We start from the raw sequence: 20,482 nt of genomic DNA, 5'->3' as shown, positions 1-20,482 counted from the left end.
AAATACAAAAATTAGCTGGGTGTGGTGGCACACACCTGTGGTCCCAGCTACTCAGGAGGCTGAGACAGGAGAATTGCTTGAAACCAGGAGGCAGAGGTTGCTGTGAGCTGAGATTGTGCCACTGCATTTCAGCTGGGTGGCAGAGTGAGACCCTGTCTCAAAAAAAAAAAAAAAAAAATGGTGTGGTATATTTCATCGTGTTGGGGAAAAGGTGATCTTCTGAATTCATTTGCACAAATAACACGTATAAAATAAAAATGATATTTTATTGAACAGTAATTGAACATCTAGTAACTTAAATTTATATTAAGTAAAGCTTAAAACAATTTTTAAAACAATTTTTAAACAATTTAAACTCATAAAACAGCTGAGAGAACTTTACGCAATGCATGGATGTCAAATAGGATTTTTCTACCAACTACATCACTTGTAAGTATAAACAATCTTTATTGCAACAATTTTTAAAACAAACTCATAAAACAGCTAAATTTTAAGCAATGCATGGATGTCAAATAGGATTCTTCTACCAACAGTATCAAATGGCTGTGTGTAAGTATAAACAATTTTTATTGCAACTTACTCTTAAAAGTTAATTAAAATATATTTTTTCAAATATGAGAGATTTTTATATTCCTAGCTGGCATCTTATAGGAGATGCTTGTCTCAGGAGGACTTCCTGGAATGTAATCCTGTGGGAGTTCCCAAGCATAAAACTTCAAGAAAATTTAATGCATAAACAATGTCATGTGATTAAATTTAATTTAGTTCTTACCAGCTTCAGTGTGCTCAAATTAATCAATATTATTAACATACGGATTCAGAAAATGTGGATAATCCCAAGTTATTTGCTCTGAGGAGATGAATTATCTAATTAGGAATTCATCTACACACTACTTCTTTTGTTTTCCTTTTCTGAGGCTGTGTGTGTATGTGTGTGTGTGTAGCTGGCCAGGAGCTCTGTGCCATCGTGGCTGTACACAATGCAGGTGATGTTTGTTGGGAAATCACAATTAACCAGATGATGAGGAGTGAATTTCTTGAGCACTCCATTGTTTTCTTTCTCATCAATTCTCCTCTGGTCATAAATCCTTACAAATTGATCATGTCCACCCACTGCAAATTGGTAAATATTGGCAGGATTCATAGAGATTGTATACAGTCCCACTTTCTTATTCTTTCTCTTGTCACCACAACTTTGAAGCTGTGTGTGTGTATGGCTAAGTGTTAGGAATTAATTTACACATACTTATCTTTTCCTTTTCTGAGACTGTGTGTGTCCAAGTGTCAGTATTCAAAGAACTATGGTTTGCCTTATTTTACCTCTAAGAATAAACACATTTATGAATTTTCAAGTCAACTGAAGAACTTGATCTTCAAAATAAATTGGTAAGAGAAAAAAAGTAAAAAAGGAATAGTTTTCAGAATGTCTGAAATGAGTAGATGCATCTAATAAGGCCATTAATTTTTTCAACAAAATTATGCAATTTTAGAGGTAAATTATAAAGGAACAAAGAAAAGAGGCATAAGTTGGTTGTGTATGCACTCATATAAGGGGTAACAAAAGAGGCATAAAGAAACAGAGGAAAGGAATGAGAGACAACGATGTGTGGAAGGAAGAAAGGAGAGGAGATGGAAGAGATGGTTTTCAGCATATATTGTGAAAAATAGAAGACAAAAAGCAAATCTATTCATCTATTGACAATTCTAAATTAGTCAGACTGAATTTTAAAGTCCAGGGTACTCAGATAACATCTAGCTAGACTGGATATGAGGCCTTCAGGATGGCAAGCACTGCACTCGATCTGGGCCTTCCTCCTCGGATGTATCTGAGCTGCTGGAAGACTCACCCAGCTCTTCATTTGGGAACTCAGCTCCATGACCTCTCCAGCGGCGGCGACGAGCTCTCTGTGCCAGGTGACGCATGAAGAACCGAAGTACGTGGTTGTCAAACGGGTCGATATGGTGCAAGTTATCTTCATCTCGTTCCTGCTTGTTCTTCTTAATCACATCTTTTAACCCAGTAAGCTCAGTGGCAGCTTCAGCTGTGGGTGTCCAGATCCTGACATGCTGATCTAGGCCACTGGTCGCCAACACTGGTAGGTAAGGGTGGGGTTCAAGACAGTTTACTATACCTCCTCTGTCCCCTTCCATGAACTGGATGATCTGGCAGGATGATTTCTCCCAGAAGAAGACGTGCCCACAATCACTACCGCTCACAACAAACTCACTCCTGGGGCCATAGAAATTAACACATTTGATTGTGGCATTATTTCTGTGCCCCTTATATCTCTTAACATATTGAGCACCATCACTGTGAGAGGAGTTGAAGAGGTAAATATCTTCATCATTGTAGCTGGCCAGGAGCTCTGTGCCATCGTGGCTGTACACAATGCAGGTGATGCTTGCTGTGAAATCACAATTAACCAGATGATGAGGAGTGAATTTCTTGAGTACTCCATTGTTTCTTCACATCATTCTCCTCTGGTCATAAATCCTTACAAATTGATCATGTCCACCCACTGCAAATTGGTAAATATTGGCAGGATTCATAGAGATTGTATACAGTCCCACTTTCTTATCCTTTTCTCTTGTTACCACAACTTTTGAAGCTGGCCGGTCTTGTCTGAGGTCAATGGTGAACACAACGGCATCTTCACCTGAAGTGAGGAACTTATAAGGAGAGTCTGGCTCCAGAGCCAACTCGTGGGCAGGTGCCCTGTGCTTGGCCACACGCTTAGTATTCTCGCAATACGATGCATTAATTAGTTCTGCTACCCGCACCTGTCCATCATGGCCACACATGGCCATGATGGAATCACCACAGTTAGGAAAGAATTTAGCCTGGATGACATTAATATCGTGACCACTCTCAAAGTTCAGTACTGGCTTCTGCCGCACCCAGTCCCACACTATCACCCTTAAGTCATCACCGCTACTGGCCAGCCGGGTGCCACGCTGGTTAAAGTGTACAGTACTGACAGAACCAGCATGGCCTCCAAGAAGACCCTGCAGGCAGAAACGCTGCACAAAGGCTCTTGCCCCACAGGCCTCATATACAAAGCGGGCACTTGAACCCAGCTGCCGCTGGCGAAGAGCAGTAAGGACCTGCCAGCGAGGTCGGGGCAGGGCAGACGTCTCTGAGGAAATCCACTCCTCCAGCGCCCGATCCTCCTCTAACAAACACTGCTCATGGTTGGCGCCACCGCATCGTGGACACACCGGAGGCTGTTCTTCTTCCTCCTCCCCTTCCTCCTCCTCCATCTCTTCTTCTTCCTCCTCCCTTTCTGTCTCCTCCTCTCCCACTAAGGGGTAATAAAATAAACCTTCACCACTCACGAGGAAATGTTCAAAATCCTCCACACTTTCAAGTTCGACGTCTTCACTTGAACTTTCTAGGTCTATGTCTTGATTTTCTGTGCTGGCATCGTTCGGGAAACCACCATCCCTGGTATCACCGCCATCTCCGGTCGATGGCTCTGCGGCCGCCATTTCAGTGTCTGAGGAGGCCACCGTCGCCACTGCTGCTCCAGACTGCTCCTCTGGGCTGCTTAACAGGCTTTCAGTCCCTAAGTCTGGTAAGCCATCTGTGCTGCCCTCTTGGTGGGACATCTCGAACGATGTTTGCCGATCTGGAACTGGAAAAGTCAACCCCTAAAAGCTCAGGCAAGAGAGCACACCTGTCCTGAGGACGGACGGTCGGAGAAGGCACTAGGTTAGCGGCAAAGAGACACCAACCCGATTGGCTAAAAGGGGCGACAAACTAATCAGCCAAGGCTGACGTCACTACGGGAGCCAGTGAGGTTCAGAAGGCTTCTTATCGGCTCGCCTCCGCTCAGGGTCTAGACTGCTCTAATTTTTCCAAGCCCAGAGCCACACCCCCACAGGCATCTTACACTGTGAGTAGCTGTGGTTTTTTTGAAGATTGAAACTTGCCGCACGTTGGAAAATGCTCTTATTAGAAAGGTCACGCCGTGAATGCAAAGAACTCTGATATTCTTAGTCTTGCCACCAGACGGCAATATTTCGGCATGACAGAGAGGTCTGTACTATAGGTGTATCTTAAGTTAGACATAGGCTCTGAGATGAGGATGTATGTTGGATTAATTTAAGAAAATGATCTAAGGGAAGACAGTGGATGCAAGGAAGAGTGAAATCTCAGGTGAACATCCCTCAGAGGACAGCTTCAGCACGATCCTCCTGGGGAACTCTGGAGAGTAAGTTACGTCTGAGTTATCCTTACACCAGGCAAGGGAGTGAACTTTCATACTCCTACACTGTTCAGTCATTGGTTAAAGGCCACACTGGGAGGGATGAGCATATCAACTCCCAGATGTCCCAGATGCTTTACAATCTCTTCACCTGGGCAAAAGCCCCTTCAGCAGCTTGAGGACTAAAGAGCTGTACATTAGTACTGATGCTGGAAGGGAAAGGGAAGTGATGGTACAAAAAGGGATTTGAAAGGATCTTGCAGGAGCATGAACATTAAGACCACAAGGTAGCTAATACAACGACTATTAGAAAGGGCTTTGTTACTACTGTGTATGATGATGAAAGTACAACTTAAATAAAACTTTAAAAAGTGTATAGAAGTCTAATTTGGAAGGTGAAACTAAAACTAAAGTCATGGTAAGCAAATGCTATTCACTTCCCATATCTTGTTAAATGATGGTTCAAATCCCACAGTTGCCATACCCCTCTTCATGCCAGTTGAAGGAATAATCTGGGGCACAATGGTGAAGTGCAAAGACTGACAGTCTTAAATAATAAGACTAGAAAGTCTAAAAGAATCCTTGACCCAAGGTCTACCGATGAATGATGTGTTAGCACATGTGAAAACATTAATCTCCTTGTGCATCATCAGAACTCTTGGGTGACCAGGACCAATGTTAATGATCAGTAACATTTTGAAAGGAATATTCTTTTCTGAACAGTAGAACTCAACAGGGGATTAAAAATATTCAGTAAACCATGCTGTAAACAGATGTTCTGTCACCCAGGCTTTGTTTTCTTTTTTTTTTTTTTTCTTTTTTTTTTTTTGAGATGGAGTTTCACTCTTGTTGCCCAGGCTGGAGTGCAATGGCGCGATCTCAGCTCACCGCCACCTCTGCCTCCCAGGTTCAAGTGATTCTCCTGCCTCAGCCTCCTGAGTAGTTGGGACTACAGGCATGTGCCACCACACCCAGCTAATTTTGTATTTTTAGTAGAGACAGGGTTTCTCCATATTGGTCAGGCTGGTCTAGAACTCCCAAACTCAGGTGATGATCACGCCCCCCTCAGCCTCCCAAAGTGCTGGGATTACAACGTGAGCCACCGCGCCTGGCCTGTTGTTCCTTTTTTAGAGCACAAAGTAGCTTTAGCATGGTTCTTACGGGCCCTAGGATTTTCCAGATGGTAAATGAGCATTGGCTTCAAGTTAAAGTTACTAACTGCATTAACCCCCATCAAGAGAGCCAGCCTGGCCTTTGAAGCTGTGAAGCCAGGCATTAATTTCTTGTCTCCAGTTATGGAAGTCCTGCATGGCATCTACCTCCAATAGAAGGCTGTTTGTTCTACAGTGAAAATCGGTTGTTTAGTGTAGCCACTTTCATCAATTAGATACACTTTGTATCAGAGAACTGAGGTGATCCAAATATTCAGTGATCATTAAGTGGGATGATTTGTCAAGTGCTACTGGTTCTTCAGTTATTAGTGCTATTTGACAAATATTTCTGGTTTTTCTCTCATTGATGTATGTGATAGGCCTGTACTTTCAGGTCTTTATATGGTTGGATGGGACTGTGTGACCAGATTTACCTGCTCCCTTGTGAGAGGAAGTGCTGTTTGTTACTACTGGGCTGGCTTGTTTCATTGCTAATGTATGGCCATCCACACATCTCTTTCCCCAGTTTGCTCATGACCTGCAATGTTCCAGATGTCAGCTAGTCTCCATGAATATCTACCATGAACAGAGAACACTTCCCCCATTCCTCCCCAATAACCCATGATAGATATGTAGCATAAGCAAAATATCAACTTTATCATCATCATCTTTGGAAAATTGGGGAATTTTTGTTACTGCAGAATAGCCTAGTCTATCTGACTGAGACAAACTACATTGTCGATTATTTTAAATTTTAGAACTTAGGTCAGAATATTAAGTTATGTTTTATATTTAGAGGATGACAAAACCTTCAAGTTATTAAAGATTATAAGTTTCTGACTATCCACTTACAAGATAGTCATGCTTATTTATCCTAAACAACAAAGTACTCAGCACAGGATAGGTATGTAGTAAGTATTTTTCTGGTGAATTCATGTATTAAAGCTGTATATTTATGAATGATATATAGAAGAATGAAACAAAACCAAAAAAAGTTCTATTGAACATTCCATGGAGGATGGATAATAGTGAATAACCTAAGGGAGATATCCATTTTCAGTTTAATGTTAACATAAAAATCTAATATTGAACAATTTTACATCAGGGCAATGCAAACAACATTGCCTAAGACTCAGGCTGAAGATCATTCTCTGAAATTTTCATAAGAAACAGTAGATTTATGTTATCTTTATAAAATGTCCAGCTAAGGGGAGGCAGATTCAAAACCATGTTTAAAATGTTAAATTAAGGCCGGGCACAGTGGCTTATGCCTGTAATCTCAGCACTTTGGGAGGCCGAGGCAGGTGGATCACTTGAGGTCAGTAGTTCGAGACCAGTCTGGCCAAATGGTGAAACACCATCTCTACTAAAAATTAGCCTAACATGGTGGCAGGCGCCTGTATTCCTAACTACTCAGGAGACTGAGACAGGAGAATCGCTTGAACCCAGTAGGCAGAGGTTGCAGTGAGCCAAGATCACGCCATTGCACTCCATTCTGGGTGGCAGAGTGAGATTCCATTTCAAAATAATAATAATAATAAAATAAAATGTTAAATAAGATGTAAAAACGAAAAAAATGTATGTTTATATGTTCATACTAGGCTTGCTTTTTTGTCATACATTGGGGTTAAATTTGAGACTCAACATAAAATTGCTTATAGGAAAGTTTATTTACCCATAATATATGAGAAATCTAAGTAAGATTAATTGCTAAATATCATACATCATTTCAACTGCATTACTTCCTCTCATAATAAGTAGATTACTTTTCACTTTTGTGAGTTAGTATACAATACTGGTAGAATTGAGAAAAGTAGGTCATTGACCACGTCCAGATGGGCAAAGATATTTAGCTTGTGGAGAAGTAGGCCAATCGCACCACAATTAAGACGTCTACCTGCTTAATTACTGCTGCATTAAACGATAACCTTCACATTTTCTTCTAGCTCTACTGTCACTGAAAAGTTTCACTATGATACAGTCTGTCAACTCAGAGGGTTAAAATTTTAACATGTATTTCTTGATAATTGTAATATTTGTACATTTTACATGTTTTGTGAGAATCTCATGTTAAAATTAAATCATCACAATATTATTGTCTCTTTGCTAAACACTGCATTTCAATGTAAGAAGTGTAATTGACTCAATTTAATTCAGCCAGCTGTTTTATTTTAAGAACAATTTGCTTTTCTCAGCTTATTTTTCCCATTTTTCCTTCCCATATTTCTGAGAGGAGGAGTTATTTGGTCAGCAGGAAACATTCTTGAACATCAAATATTTAAAACTATGCAGCCACAAATTTTAAATAGCATCCATGTTAGGCCTCTGCTAAGAACAGAGCTTTTGAATCGGGAGGTAATTTTTTTTGTGGTTTGCTAAAAGGTTCATTAACAACAACAATAAAATTGTGAGCAGTTCAGTAAGCTTTGACATTTGTGAGGTGTGCACTAAAAGTATTACCACATATGTTTGCCTTTTCTTTTGATAATCAAATTTTTTATGAAAAATTGAAGATATTATTTTCAAAATAGTAAGAAAGAAAAATAGTAAAGAACAATAAAAGGTCATGTATGCCATTCTACTCTTTAATTAAAAAAAAACTAATAAATAAGACATGATGGAACCTGTAGCATATTCCATAGTAAAACAATATTAATAGTACAGAGTTAAATTTTAAGTATAAAATTTTCCCACTGACATTTATGGTATTGCCTTGACATTTTGTTTGCTTCTTTTTAAAAAGCACATCCGTCAGGAAGCAGTGGCTCATGCCTGTAATTCAAGCATTTGGGGAGGCTGAGGCAGGTAGATAGCTTGAGCCCAGGAGTTCGAGACCAGCCTGGGCAAGAGATCCCATTTCTACAAAAACACAAAAATTAGTTGGGTGTGGTGACATGTGCCCAGCTCCTCAGTAGGTTGAGGCAGGAGGATCATTTGAGCTCAGGAGGTTGAGGCTGCAGTGGGCTGAGATTGCATCATTGCACTCCAACCTGGGCAAAAGAGTGAGATCCTGCCAAAAAAAAAAAAAAAAAACAAAAAAACCATTACCTAATTCCGTACTTTCTATACAGTAGAGGTGCAGTAAACATTTGTTGAATTGATTTAAGTGAATTTTATTTAAAATTTTAGTAAACATATACTGGTATGAACTTTCCCTTTCATCAACATTTGCCCTAACTAATTAAGTTACATCTTGGAATGTTCTATTAATAAAATATATTTCTGTGGCTGGGCGCAGTGGCTCACGCCTGTAATCCCAGCACTTTGGGAGGCCAAGGCAGGTGGATCACGAGGTCAGGAAATCGAGACCATCCTGGCTAACACGGTGAAACCCCGTCTCTACTAACAATACAAAAAATTAGCCAGGCGTGGTGGCGGGCGCCTGTAGTCCCAGCTGCTCGGGAGGCTGAGGCAGGAGAATGGCGTGAATCCGGGAGGCAGAGCTTGCAGTGAGCTGAGATCGCGCCACTGCACTCCACCCTGGGCGACAGAGTGAGACTCCGTCTCAAAAAAATAAAAAATACAAATAAATAAATAAAATATATTTCTGTAGGAAAAAACATATCTTAAGGAACTGTTTAGACTTTATCAGAGGTTAAATGCAAGTGCTTTCTAATCATACAAGAAGAATCCTAAAAAAATAAGTAATCTGTCTTCCCTTACCACTTAGCTCCACATACACATGATATACCCAGTGTTCATAGTATTTTGGATGCCTAATTTAGCTTCTGACAGAAATTTCTGTTAATGCACAGATACAATTTTATGAAGTACGTGTCAGTAGTTATTTGCCATGTGGGGTTTTGAGCTTTTAGTTTTAACTCTATTTGGGTAGCAGTAGCTTGAAATTTGAACCTGAGCCATAAGTGTCCTTTCAATACAAAATAAGTGAGGAGCAAAAATCTCACTGACCTTCCCCACCTCGCAGTGGAATCAGTATACTGCAGTGGCACGTTTTGATTGATCGACACAGATTCATTCCATCTTTTATGTGACAGACACTGCTTGGTGGTGAGAAAGGATAATAGAAAAGGGATGTTTGTTGCCCTTGAGAAACTTCTGATATCTAGTTAAGGAGCTGGGAAATATATGGAAATATATGGGACTTATATGGAATATTGTTTCTATATGAGTCAAAGAATGTTTATGACAACCATTGTGATCTTAACTTTAGAGTCTCAAGATGCTTTTATCCCTATTTTTGTTACACAATGTATTTAATTACCTTACTATTTTACCTACATCATGCTAGATCCTTCTTATTAGATTGCAAAATTCTTGAAGAAGCATATTGTGAGACACTTGTTTTCATGATTTATGTGGTTAGTACTATTAGAAAACTTTTCAAAATATAGTGAGTAATCGAGAGATATGGTGAGCCATCCATGAAATTCTCTGTTGCATCATGAATGTGTCCTTCTAGTTCACCTCTTCTATCCTTTGTCTTTTTCTTGATTCCTGAAGGGGTGTGGCATCCTTAGGAAAAAATCACAAAGAGGCAGAGAAAAAAATTAAAATAATGGGTTTCAGTTATGTTATAAGTAGCTGACGATATTAGAAAAAGAAAGGTGGCTTTGTCCTCTCTGAAAAATTTAAAGGATCTAAAACCCCTCCAGTAATGAAGAGTAAGAATCTGTTTTCTTTCTAGAAATAGCCAGTGGTGTAACCCAGTACCTAGGAGCCTTGTGATCCATCTGAAGGACCTTGATCCTGAGGGTTAAGTAAAGACAAGGCTGAGAGCACCATAGAGAGCAAAAGGAGAGTGACGCCTAGTGCCAGATCTGTCTCACAGACCCTGGCCAACCAACGGATGAAATGAATACTTAGACACAGGTATGCAGTGTAAGAGCAGCTGGGGGACTGCCTGGCTCTAGTGGCCAAAGTGCAGCCCTGAGAAGCTGGAACTGCTTGCTTTTATTCAGTGCAGGCACAATGCCGAAAGCCTGGAGCATACACAACCTGCAGGTCATTACATTTATTGTTTCCCTTTCAGGGAACGTCACACGTGTGGATGTTCAAAGGTCTGTTGCTAGGCAACTTCAAACAAACAAGCCTGAGCAAGATAACTTTCCCTTCCCTCCCTTGCACATACTCCTCGCCTCTGCCTCAGGATTAGAAAACAGCTGCCTTCAGCTATTCTCCCCTGAAGGTTTGCAGAGCCTTCTGACCTTTCAGAAGGCCTACTCCATTCCCTATAGTTTCTCCCACCACTCTGATTGATCTCCTGCAGCCTAGAAGAGATACGAAATGAAATATAACAAAGAAAAACTGAAGTACAAACTTTCTTTTAGATTCCATATTCATGACCCTCTGATGATGTTCTGCAGTAGATCCTCAAATAGATTTATTTTCTTCTGTTACACCTTTATGGACTTTGTAAGCACAAGCAAAGGATAATAAGAAGCACCGTAGAATGTTAGACCTGAAAAGACTTAGAATTGAAACTTAGGAGGAACCCTCTAATTAATATGTGAGATTAATAACTGATACCAAGAAAAGTCAAATTCCCTACAGATTAGAAAGAATCTATACTTATGAAAGACCAGCGAAAAGGGGCCAATAACCATACTTACCTAATGTTGATAATTTTTTCCATGGGGGTACCCTATTATTATAGCTTTATTTTCTTTTCCAAAACATACATGGAAATAACAGGTGCTTCTTCATGTATTCATTCTCTCATGAAATTAAGTGTAATGTTTAGTGAGCGGGGGGCCAGGACAAACAAAAGGTGAGACATCACTTCCTCCTTTTTCTATAAATGTTATTTCTTTGTGTCATTTGTTCATTAGTGATTAATGGTTACAAATAGTTCTGTCTGATTCATTTTATAATTGACATTCTCTGTAACTTTTTTGTTTTTATTGATGAAGATTTAATTTATGTTTTGGAAGATATTTTTAATCAAGGATCTACCACTTTGTACGCAATAAATTACTTTTATCACAGCAATTGGGCTGAAACTGCATTTATGTATACATTTTTTGAAGTGTTTTCTTGTTAGTATGTAATTACATATTATCTATATCCTTAAGTAAGTCTTTTCACAGTAAAAACCATCTCCTTTTCCTTTTGAATAATTAAGTACTGCATCTCTGCAAAACAATGTGATATAAAGTGATGAGTATATTAAATGCACATTGTCATCCTTAGGAAGTACATATATTAGTATTTACTAAATATCCTCTATTCTCTATACTCATGACTAGTCTGAAAGGGTGTCTCCCTTACCTTTTGGTTTTTACAGTGATGACTTGTTTTGATGTCCATGCTAGCAGGGAATGAGATCATGTCCCTTGCATTTATTTTAGTTACTACAATGCATCTTTTTCTCTGTTCATTGTTAACTTTTCCTCTTAAATTTGTCATTTTGAAATTAAACCATTACTCAAACCAAAAAGAACAGAAAAAATATTCCCACCAACTTCTAAACATAATCAGACTAAGTTCTTGCTATAAATTATTTTACACATTCCCTCAGGCAAAGTCTAGATATAATCCAACTGTAGTAATTGCTATAAATGTTATTAAAGTGTAAACAGCTAGAATTAAATATAAGTTTAAGACAAAGCAGTATTATTCAACTCTCTATTTAATGAAAAATCTTCTATGTTCATCTCATGTTTGTTAAGTATGCCTATGATATTTCATTTCTAGCTGGTGGCAAGAGAAAAAAATAGTAAAAATAGTATATATATATATGTGTATATATATATATATACACACACACACACATATAGTATTTCTCTGTAGATACACAAAAGGTATATCTATCTTCTATGACAATTTCTTTGTTTCAAAAAGTTCTTTTTCACTGTACAAATCCACACATGTAATTGTTAGTTACATTACTATTTTTATATATCTTTATCTGTTTTCTCACTGTGTTTACCTGTATTTATCCTTTCACCTAGGATATTTAATATAATTTTAAGTTATTTTATTGGGGATAAAGCATGATAAAATGTCCTGAACACACACAGTTGCATATACAAACTTACAGCCCTCTTGCCTTACAGGAACCCATCATAAATTTCTTGTGAACCTTCTGGAAATATCCCGAGCATATATCCATATTTTTTTAAAAATGTACTTAAATGAGTAATATACACACTTCTTACATTTGTATTTGCAGTTTGTTTATGTTTTGTTAGAATATCTTTCATGTGCTTCAATATCAGCGTGTAAGGATAGGATCTCTATTTGTTTTAATAGCTAATATTGCAATTGTAGCGATCATAATTTTAAAAAATAAAATATGACTAAAATAACCCTTAGGTGCATTTCAGGATTTAGTTATTAATTAGTAATGCTGAAATGGCAAACATTTTACATATTTTAGTGTGTTTTTATCGTGTTTATAAATGTATGTGTAGGATAAGTAAAATACTGCCAAACTGCATTTCAAATGATTCTTTTCTTTCCTGTCATTTTTTCTTACCGAATACCTCAATGAATTACAAACTTTCAGATCTATGTTACTATAATAAAAAATCTGTACCTCAACTTTTTATTCTTTTATGCTTCTATTTAGAATTTGAATCTTCTAACATGTCTGTTCATATGCTTCACATTATTTTCTTTATAAAGTGTACATTATTACATCTGCCCATTTTTTGTTGTTTTGTAAATTTTTATTATTAGTATAAAATAACTTATCATATGTCAATGAAATAACCCCTTCTCCATGTAGCTGGCTAATATTTTTGCATGTTTTATTTGTATCTTGATACTGTGTATGTTCTACTTTGCCTTAAAGAAAAGGTAATTCCTCCACTGTTTACTAGCTGACTTCTCTGTGCCAGATCCCTATCTGTAAAACTTCTGTCTGAGGTAGGGCTAGTATTTTAGTCTTTGGAAGGATTTAAAGAGCTAATCCATTTAAAAATTTTAGAATAACAACTAGCACATATTAAGCAATCTGCAACTATCAGCAGCAGCAGAAGCATCATTAACATGGCTATTTTGGTTGTTTAAACAGATTTGTCAATTTTTTTTAGAGCTTGTAGGTTTTTGGCTTCCTTCTTGCTCAATGTAAAATTATTAAATAGATTTTTTTAATGACTTCTGTTTTCACTCCAGTTGTTCTCAAACGTTGTTTTGGATTAATTACTTGATCTGAAATGCCACATTTAATACATGCTAAATTTTCATATTTTAGAAATCTCATTCTGAACTCACTATTTTGTTTATTTAATCTGCCTATGCTTTATTTTACAAATGAAAATATAGTTTGAGAACTGTAATTGTTCAGTATTCTTGTTTTCTTATTTCACATGAATTTAAATGTATGACAAATAATTACATTGTTTATTTTATAGGGGTCATATTAAATTTCTAGATTAACTTGAGAAAAGATATATTTATGTATTTAGTCCTCAAGGCTAACAGCAGTCTTAAGCTTCTAACAGTCTTACTTCAGTTGAACTTTCAAATCGTTTCATACAAATCTTACACATTTCTAAACTTTAATTTGACTTTCTCTCATTATAAGTGAGATCGTTTTATTTCATTACATTTTTTAACTGGGTGCTGTTCAAATCAAAGATTTTATACCTATTCAAGGTTTGGCAACCTAAGGCCCTCAGGTCATATCCAGTCCACTTTATATGCTTGTGACTGACGTTTTATTGGAAAACGTCCATGCCCATTTGTTTATTATTATCTATGGCTACTTTCAATGCTATAAAAACAAAATTAATATTGAAATAAGGACTGTATCGCCCAATAAGCCAAAATATTTACCATCTGGTCCTTTACAGAAAAAGCCTGCTGATCCCTGCCTTCAGTAATTTTATAACCATTGTATAATTCTAGCTATTCTAATAATTTTTAAGCTGATTTTCTTGGGTCTCCAGGCATGTGAGTCTATTACCAAATAATAAAACTTTTGCTATGCCATGTTAGTTTATGTATCTCTTATTCTATTCTCTTGCTTAATTCCATTGGTTTGTACTACCATAACATGCAAAATAATGGTCATGATAGTAAAAATACTTTTATAATCCTAAATTAGATAAAATTTCATCTAGCATTTCACAATTAATCATACACTTGGCCTTTAATATTTACATTAAAGTATTCCCATGTTACTAGTGTATAAAAGTATCCTATCCTTCCCCAAATTAGAACTGGGTTTTGAATTTGAAGAAATCCACTTGGACACCTACAGAGAGAATCATATATATTTTATCTCTTGATGAAATATATTAATACATATTTTAATGATTTTACTTTGTTCTGTTAGTACCAGCCAATGGAATTAGACAAGAGTAAAGAATCATAAGTATATAAATTATGCTGGTTTGATGAACAGAATTTGGAACTGTCCCTATTCTTTATACACTTTACAGTTTAAATATCATTGCGTTTATAATCCCTGAAGGTTTCCTAGCAATTTTATATTAAACTACCAAGATTCAGTACCTTTTTGAGGCACATTCTTTAAAAGCATTCTCAATTTCCCTGATGGAATTGTAATGTTTAGATTGTTTACTTCTGGAATAAACTTATTATAATAAATATATCCAAAATACACAATTAATGTAGCTTTCTGGTCCTTGTAAATATTTGAGGAAGATATTATCTTTTTTCTTAACTGTTATTCTTTCATTTTTATTTCAAAATGTGTTTGTACTTTCTTTTAAAATTAAATTAGCTAGTTGATTATATTATTATTTGCTCCATTCCCCTCAAATAACCAGTTTTCAGTTTGTTTATTATATGTATTTATTTTAAGGTCTACTAAACATTCATCTGTGTTGCTCCCATTTTCTGTTTCCTCCATTTTCTTTGCTTATGTGTATTTTATTGCTCTCTTGCTAAATTTTAAATTGAGTATTTAATTAAGTTATTTATTTTATTTTATTTTTATTATTATTATTATTTTCAAGATGGAGTTTCGCTCTTGTTGCCCAGACTAGAGTGCAATGGCGCGATCTTGGCTCACCACAACCTCTGCCTCCCAGGTTCAAGCGATTCTCCTGCCTCAGCCTCCCGAGTAGCTGGGATTACAGGCATGTGCCACCACGCCTGGCTAATTTTGTATTTTTAGTAGAGATGGGGTTTTTCCATGTTGGTCAGGCTGGTCTCGAACTCCTGACCTCAGGTGATCCTGCTGCCTCAGCTTCCCAAAGTACTGGGATTACAGGCGTGAGCCACTTCGCCTGGCCAAATTCACTTATCTTCATTCTTGCTTGTAGTATCACTTTCTGCTAAAAGAGTATATAACCATAAGTGTGGTTTAAACAATAAGGGCATTTATTGTCTCACATACCAAGTTTAGAGGCAAGGTGATTCCACAGCTGGTTCAGCAGTTCATTGATGACTTCAAGGATCATCCTCTATTCTCTGTCTTTCTAGTCTATCATTCTTACCATATCAGAGTTATCACCACTCATGTTTTCTAGGTAGCTACAGCAGTTCTCAGCTCCACATGCAAATTTAACTCTATCCAGCAAAGCATTTGCTATTTTAAGCCCAAACTGTGGAAAGAAATTTCTGCCAGCAAGTAATTAGGGAATAGGGAGCTGTTGGTTAGGAAACTAACAATGTCTGCCACAGTTTTTAAGATTTAAAATGTTAAGTTATTAGAACATTGAACATTGCTTTAGCCATATTCTATTGGTACTGATATATGATGCTTGCTTATGAGTGTTTGTTGGCTATTTATGACTTCTAATTTTTGTTTTCTTACAGAATTAAAAGTGTTTAAAACTTACATATATTGTGCATAAGACAGTGGTTTTTCTTACTATCAATAAATTGCTTTATTACATTATGAAAAGAGAATGTGGTATATTTTAATATTTAGAAATTATTAGATATTTTTATTAATGTATGTGACCAAATATATAATCAATTGTGTAAAATTTTGTCATGTAGGCATTTCAGATGACGATATGGTCACTGATATTAGGGTACAGATTTTGGTATACATGTTAGAGGGCCATTCAAATTTGTGTTTACTTGATTGGACAGGAATTAATAGAAGTCAGTTAAATACACTCAGCGATGCTTCATTCTTTTGTTTATTTCCATTCTTTCTATATTGATCCAAATTTGATCCTCTTTCAATGAATTTTCTTTCTTTTTGCATTCTGCAACTTAACATTTCTCTTTTATTCTCATTTTTCTTCTTTGAAGTCTTATATAGACTCTCAACCTTTGTTTCAGAGAAGCCAAATTTTTTCTAATATCCTTGATTTAATGTAGATTTCTTTAAAATGCGTATTCAGTGTGTAACTTTTCTAAAATTGTTTTTGTCTTTTTTTTTTTTTTTTTTTTTTAGAGGGACTTTTGCTCTTATTGCCCAGGCTGGAGTGCAATGGCGCGATCTTGGCTCACCACAACCTTGCCTCCCAGGTTCAAGTGGTTCTCCCGCCTCAGCCTCCTGAGTAGCTGGGATTACAGGCATGTATCACCACGCCCAGCTAATTTTGTATTTTTAGTAGAAACGGGTTTCTCCACATTGGTCAGGCTGGTCTCGAACTCCCAACCTCAGGTGATGCGCCTGCCTTGGCCTCCCAGAGTGTTGAGATTACAGGTGTGAGCCACCGTGCCCGGCCTTGTCTTTTATTTTTAATTTTTTTAATTTTTTATTTATTTGCAGTACTTTTGCAGATGTCCTATACTAGTTATAATTCATCTTTGAATAAGTCAATGCCTTTGGGTCAACATTCCAAGCAGATTTCAGTTATATGGAACAGAAATGCCTCCCATTAATTTAAGAAGAACAAATTTAAAGCAAATTAGAAGATCTAAAGGAATGGTCTGACAGGCATCATTCCGTGATAAACAACACAGAACTGATATTCCAGTGGAGTTACTACCTCTTCTTTTACGTTGACTTCAAGTACATATCATCGTAGCTTTAATCCATTGGTCATTAAGTGGCTTCAGTTCCTGACCCTATAGCTATACCATCCTATACAGATGCACACCAGCACAAAATAGATGTCCCATATTCTGCCTCTTGACACCCTGAATGCTAGGAACTAACACTGAATGTTGCGGGGGAGTGTGAGGGAACATGACCTAGCTTGACAGCAGAAAAAATAGAAACAACACTTCCTTATTCCAAAATTCATATGAATGCATCTAATTGGCAGAACGTACATAAATTTCATGTCCCTAGCTACAAGGCAGCTAGAAAATAGGGCTTTTAGCTTTCTAAACTCTGAAGCACAGAAGAACAAACTAAAATGATATTGAAATGAGTATTAAGTCCCAATCGAACATACCTACTACAACCAAGCTTTAATTAAATACAATGAGGGAGAAGTACCCAGGAGATGAGTTGAGAAAGTAAGCATCTTAGGTTTAGAGCAACAGAATTAAAACTCTTTGTCTCTGACACTCAATGCTGAGAGTATTTCCACTTACCAGTTGCGAGGAGGCCTAACTCTCAGTGAATCCAGCCCTTCAGTGAGTCTCTATATGGTGATTTTTCTCCCACCACTCTTCAGCTAACCAAGATCAGCAACTATAGAGCTAAATCCTCAGGCATGATGAAAATCTGCTTTATCTCATGATGACATGTCTGTCTAATTTGATTTTTACCTTTCCCTGACATTTCTTGGCATCATGTGAGTTCTGCCTTACGTCTATAACTTGTCTAAGGTCCATGTAGTTACGGTTCAATGGAAAGATCGACAGTTTAGAAGATCACTAACTTCTGAATGACTCTGCAAGTTAGATGACTGATGACTGAAAAGGCATATAACTTCTTTGAGGATTTTATATGGTTTGGTCCAAATTTTACTCTAATTCATTGAGGACTTGATGATTTCTTTTGTTTGTTTGTTTCATCTTTTGAGTTTTTACTTCTTTATTTTTCCATGATTTTTGTTGTCAATTGTTTTCAAGGAAAGAAGGGATACAGTTTTATGTATCTATTTCCAATCTCATTAACTAATCAAATAAGCACGTTATAGATAATTTGGCCTGTGGAGAAAGTAAAAAAGAAATAAAAGGTACCAATTGTTTTCAATTATCTGATGAAAAAATATGGATCCTAGAAAGATAAAATCATAGATTATAACTCAAATAAAGTCTAAAAGCCAATTAGTTCCCAACTTCTTTATTTCATAGATTTGGAAACTAATAGAAATATATTTGTTCATACTACGCTTTTTCAATTCACATTTCAGGACAGGAGAAAACAAACTTAAAACATGTACAAACAGTACTCTCAAGTTAGAAGCCAAAGAATTTCTAGTATATGTGCTAAGTAGGACATTGGAAGCAGATTAGTTAATTCTGTAGATTCAGAAGCAAAATAGTTCCAACAACTAGTTGTATTATCTTTCAGCAAAGCTGGTTCAATCCTGAACTATTCTGATGGTTCAAGTCTCATAAATACAAGTTGCTCATTTATAAAGTGGTCCTGTGTAGAGGGACCATAGATGAAAAACAGCTACTGTGTCCTTCAGGCTTTTCAATTTCTTTAAACAAATTTGTCTGTGTCAGTGTGTTATTCGTAGCAATGTCAATTTCTCTGAATATATTTGGGCCAGAAATGGAAAAGAAAGTAATAACAAAGGGACATGGGAAAGGACTGAGGCAGATATTGTGGGCACAGGACTTCTAAAAGGATAATCTTTCAACCATGTGTTTTCTTAATACCTGTAGTAGCCACAAAGGAGTGATTAAAGAAACCATACCTGATCTTAAGAGCATAACATATCTATGTTTATTTTTGATTATGTGAGCAAGGGTATCCCACAAAGAAATTAGAAAGAAACATATAAAGGCAATGTTGATAAGATGGACAGTTACTAGAAATGCTCTAGATAGAGATTTTAGCTCAGTTCAGAAGATGTGCAAAAACTGATTTCCCTCAACACTACAAGTAAGTGTTAAAATCTCCCATGCTAGTCAATTACAGTGTTCATTCTCCAACAGTTTTCAGCCTGTGGGCAGTGAAGGTGGAATTAAAGAGAAATCACCTTATAAAAAGAGCTTAATGTAGTTTACAACTCTTATTTATATCATCTTCTTAAATGCTGGAATGCTTCATTCAATATAGTATAGCATAGATTATTTTTATAAGCCTTGCTTATAAAACTGCAATCACTGTGCATTTAAAATACCACTGCAATTAAAGTGTGTGTAATGGAACATTCAGAAATGCACACATGACTTTCCTTTATAATCACCAAGGGAAACATTTTATATTCAAGTCTTCCAACTTATAAGATTCATTTGGCTAACAAGGGAACTTTTTTATTCACACAATATCTTTATACACACACACACACACACATTCACACACATCTACTGTGGGGTGTTATATGTTTACAAACATCCAAATGAAAATTTCAGAAGTTTATGTTTTCAAAGTTTGAATTGCTATGTGAAAATAAAATTCATTTGGTGCTGTTTTTAGATTATTCTTTTATATATATTTTTTCAAATGAGAAGAGAAAGTGAGCAACGTCACTGCACCAGATATTACACTAATTGTTTTATGTAAGTTATCTTAATTGAGTCCCAAAAAAGGTTGGCAAGGTAGTTCTTTTCTTTCAGTTTCACAGGGGAGGAGATTTAGGTTTAAAGAGGCAAAGTCACTTGCAGCTAATAAGTTTTAGGGCTGGAATGCAAACTTAGGTCTCTCTAGTAGCAAAACTCTTGTTCAAACATAAACTCCATTTGCTTAGCATTATTTCTACTATAAATATATACAGTTAATGTATTTGGAAAATTAGACAGACTCTATGTGAGAAGTTCCCCATGCATTTTGAATGTGTTTTACCTAAATACAGACACAACCTTACAGATGATCCAGCTTCATATCCTTATTTTTAAAGGAAAAGTTATGGGAATCTGGGAATTTGAGGTGATTATCTCAAGTTCTCAACAAATGAAAAAGGAGAGTCAAATTCAGAATCCCAGAAAACCTAACAGCTAGCTTGTTTTTTATTGATTTCAGGTTGCCAAGAACCTTTAGTTTAATGATTATGTAAGTATTGTATACTCCAAATGTTGATTATGAATATTTCAGCATATTAGCTCAACAAATCTGGATTGAGCAACCACTTACATACCACATTAAGCACCAAGGGCACAGATATTACTAGGCATTCCTAAGTTGATCTTCCAGATTACTAGGCATTCCTATGT

The 20,482-nt window shown here is 36.6% G+C and overlaps 1 protein-coding gene across 1 annotated transcript; it reads right to left on the bottom strand.

Annotated features, from left to right (window-relative positions):
• Window positions 1-1,776: 1,776 nt before the first annotated feature.
• DCAF8L1 (DDB1 and CUL4 associated factor 8 like 1) lies at window positions 1,777-3,621 on the bottom strand. The gene is given in 1 exon segment (XM_033201640.1): window positions 1,777-3,621. A coding segment is annotated over 1 exon segment (1,833 nt). The 5' UTR covers window positions 3,610-3,621.
• Window positions 3,622-20,482: the final 16,861 nt, after the last annotated feature.

The sequence above is a fragment of the Trachypithecus francoisi genome, unplaced genomic scaffold, assembly GCF_009764315.1.
Source record: "Trachypithecus francoisi isolate TF-2019V2 unplaced genomic scaffold, Tfra_2.0 Lachesis_group6, whole genome shotgun sequence".
Lineage (NCBI taxonomy): Eukaryota > Metazoa > Chordata > Mammalia > Primates > Cercopithecidae > Trachypithecus > Trachypithecus francoisi.
This window is presented reverse-complemented; position numbering and strand designations above follow the sequence as displayed.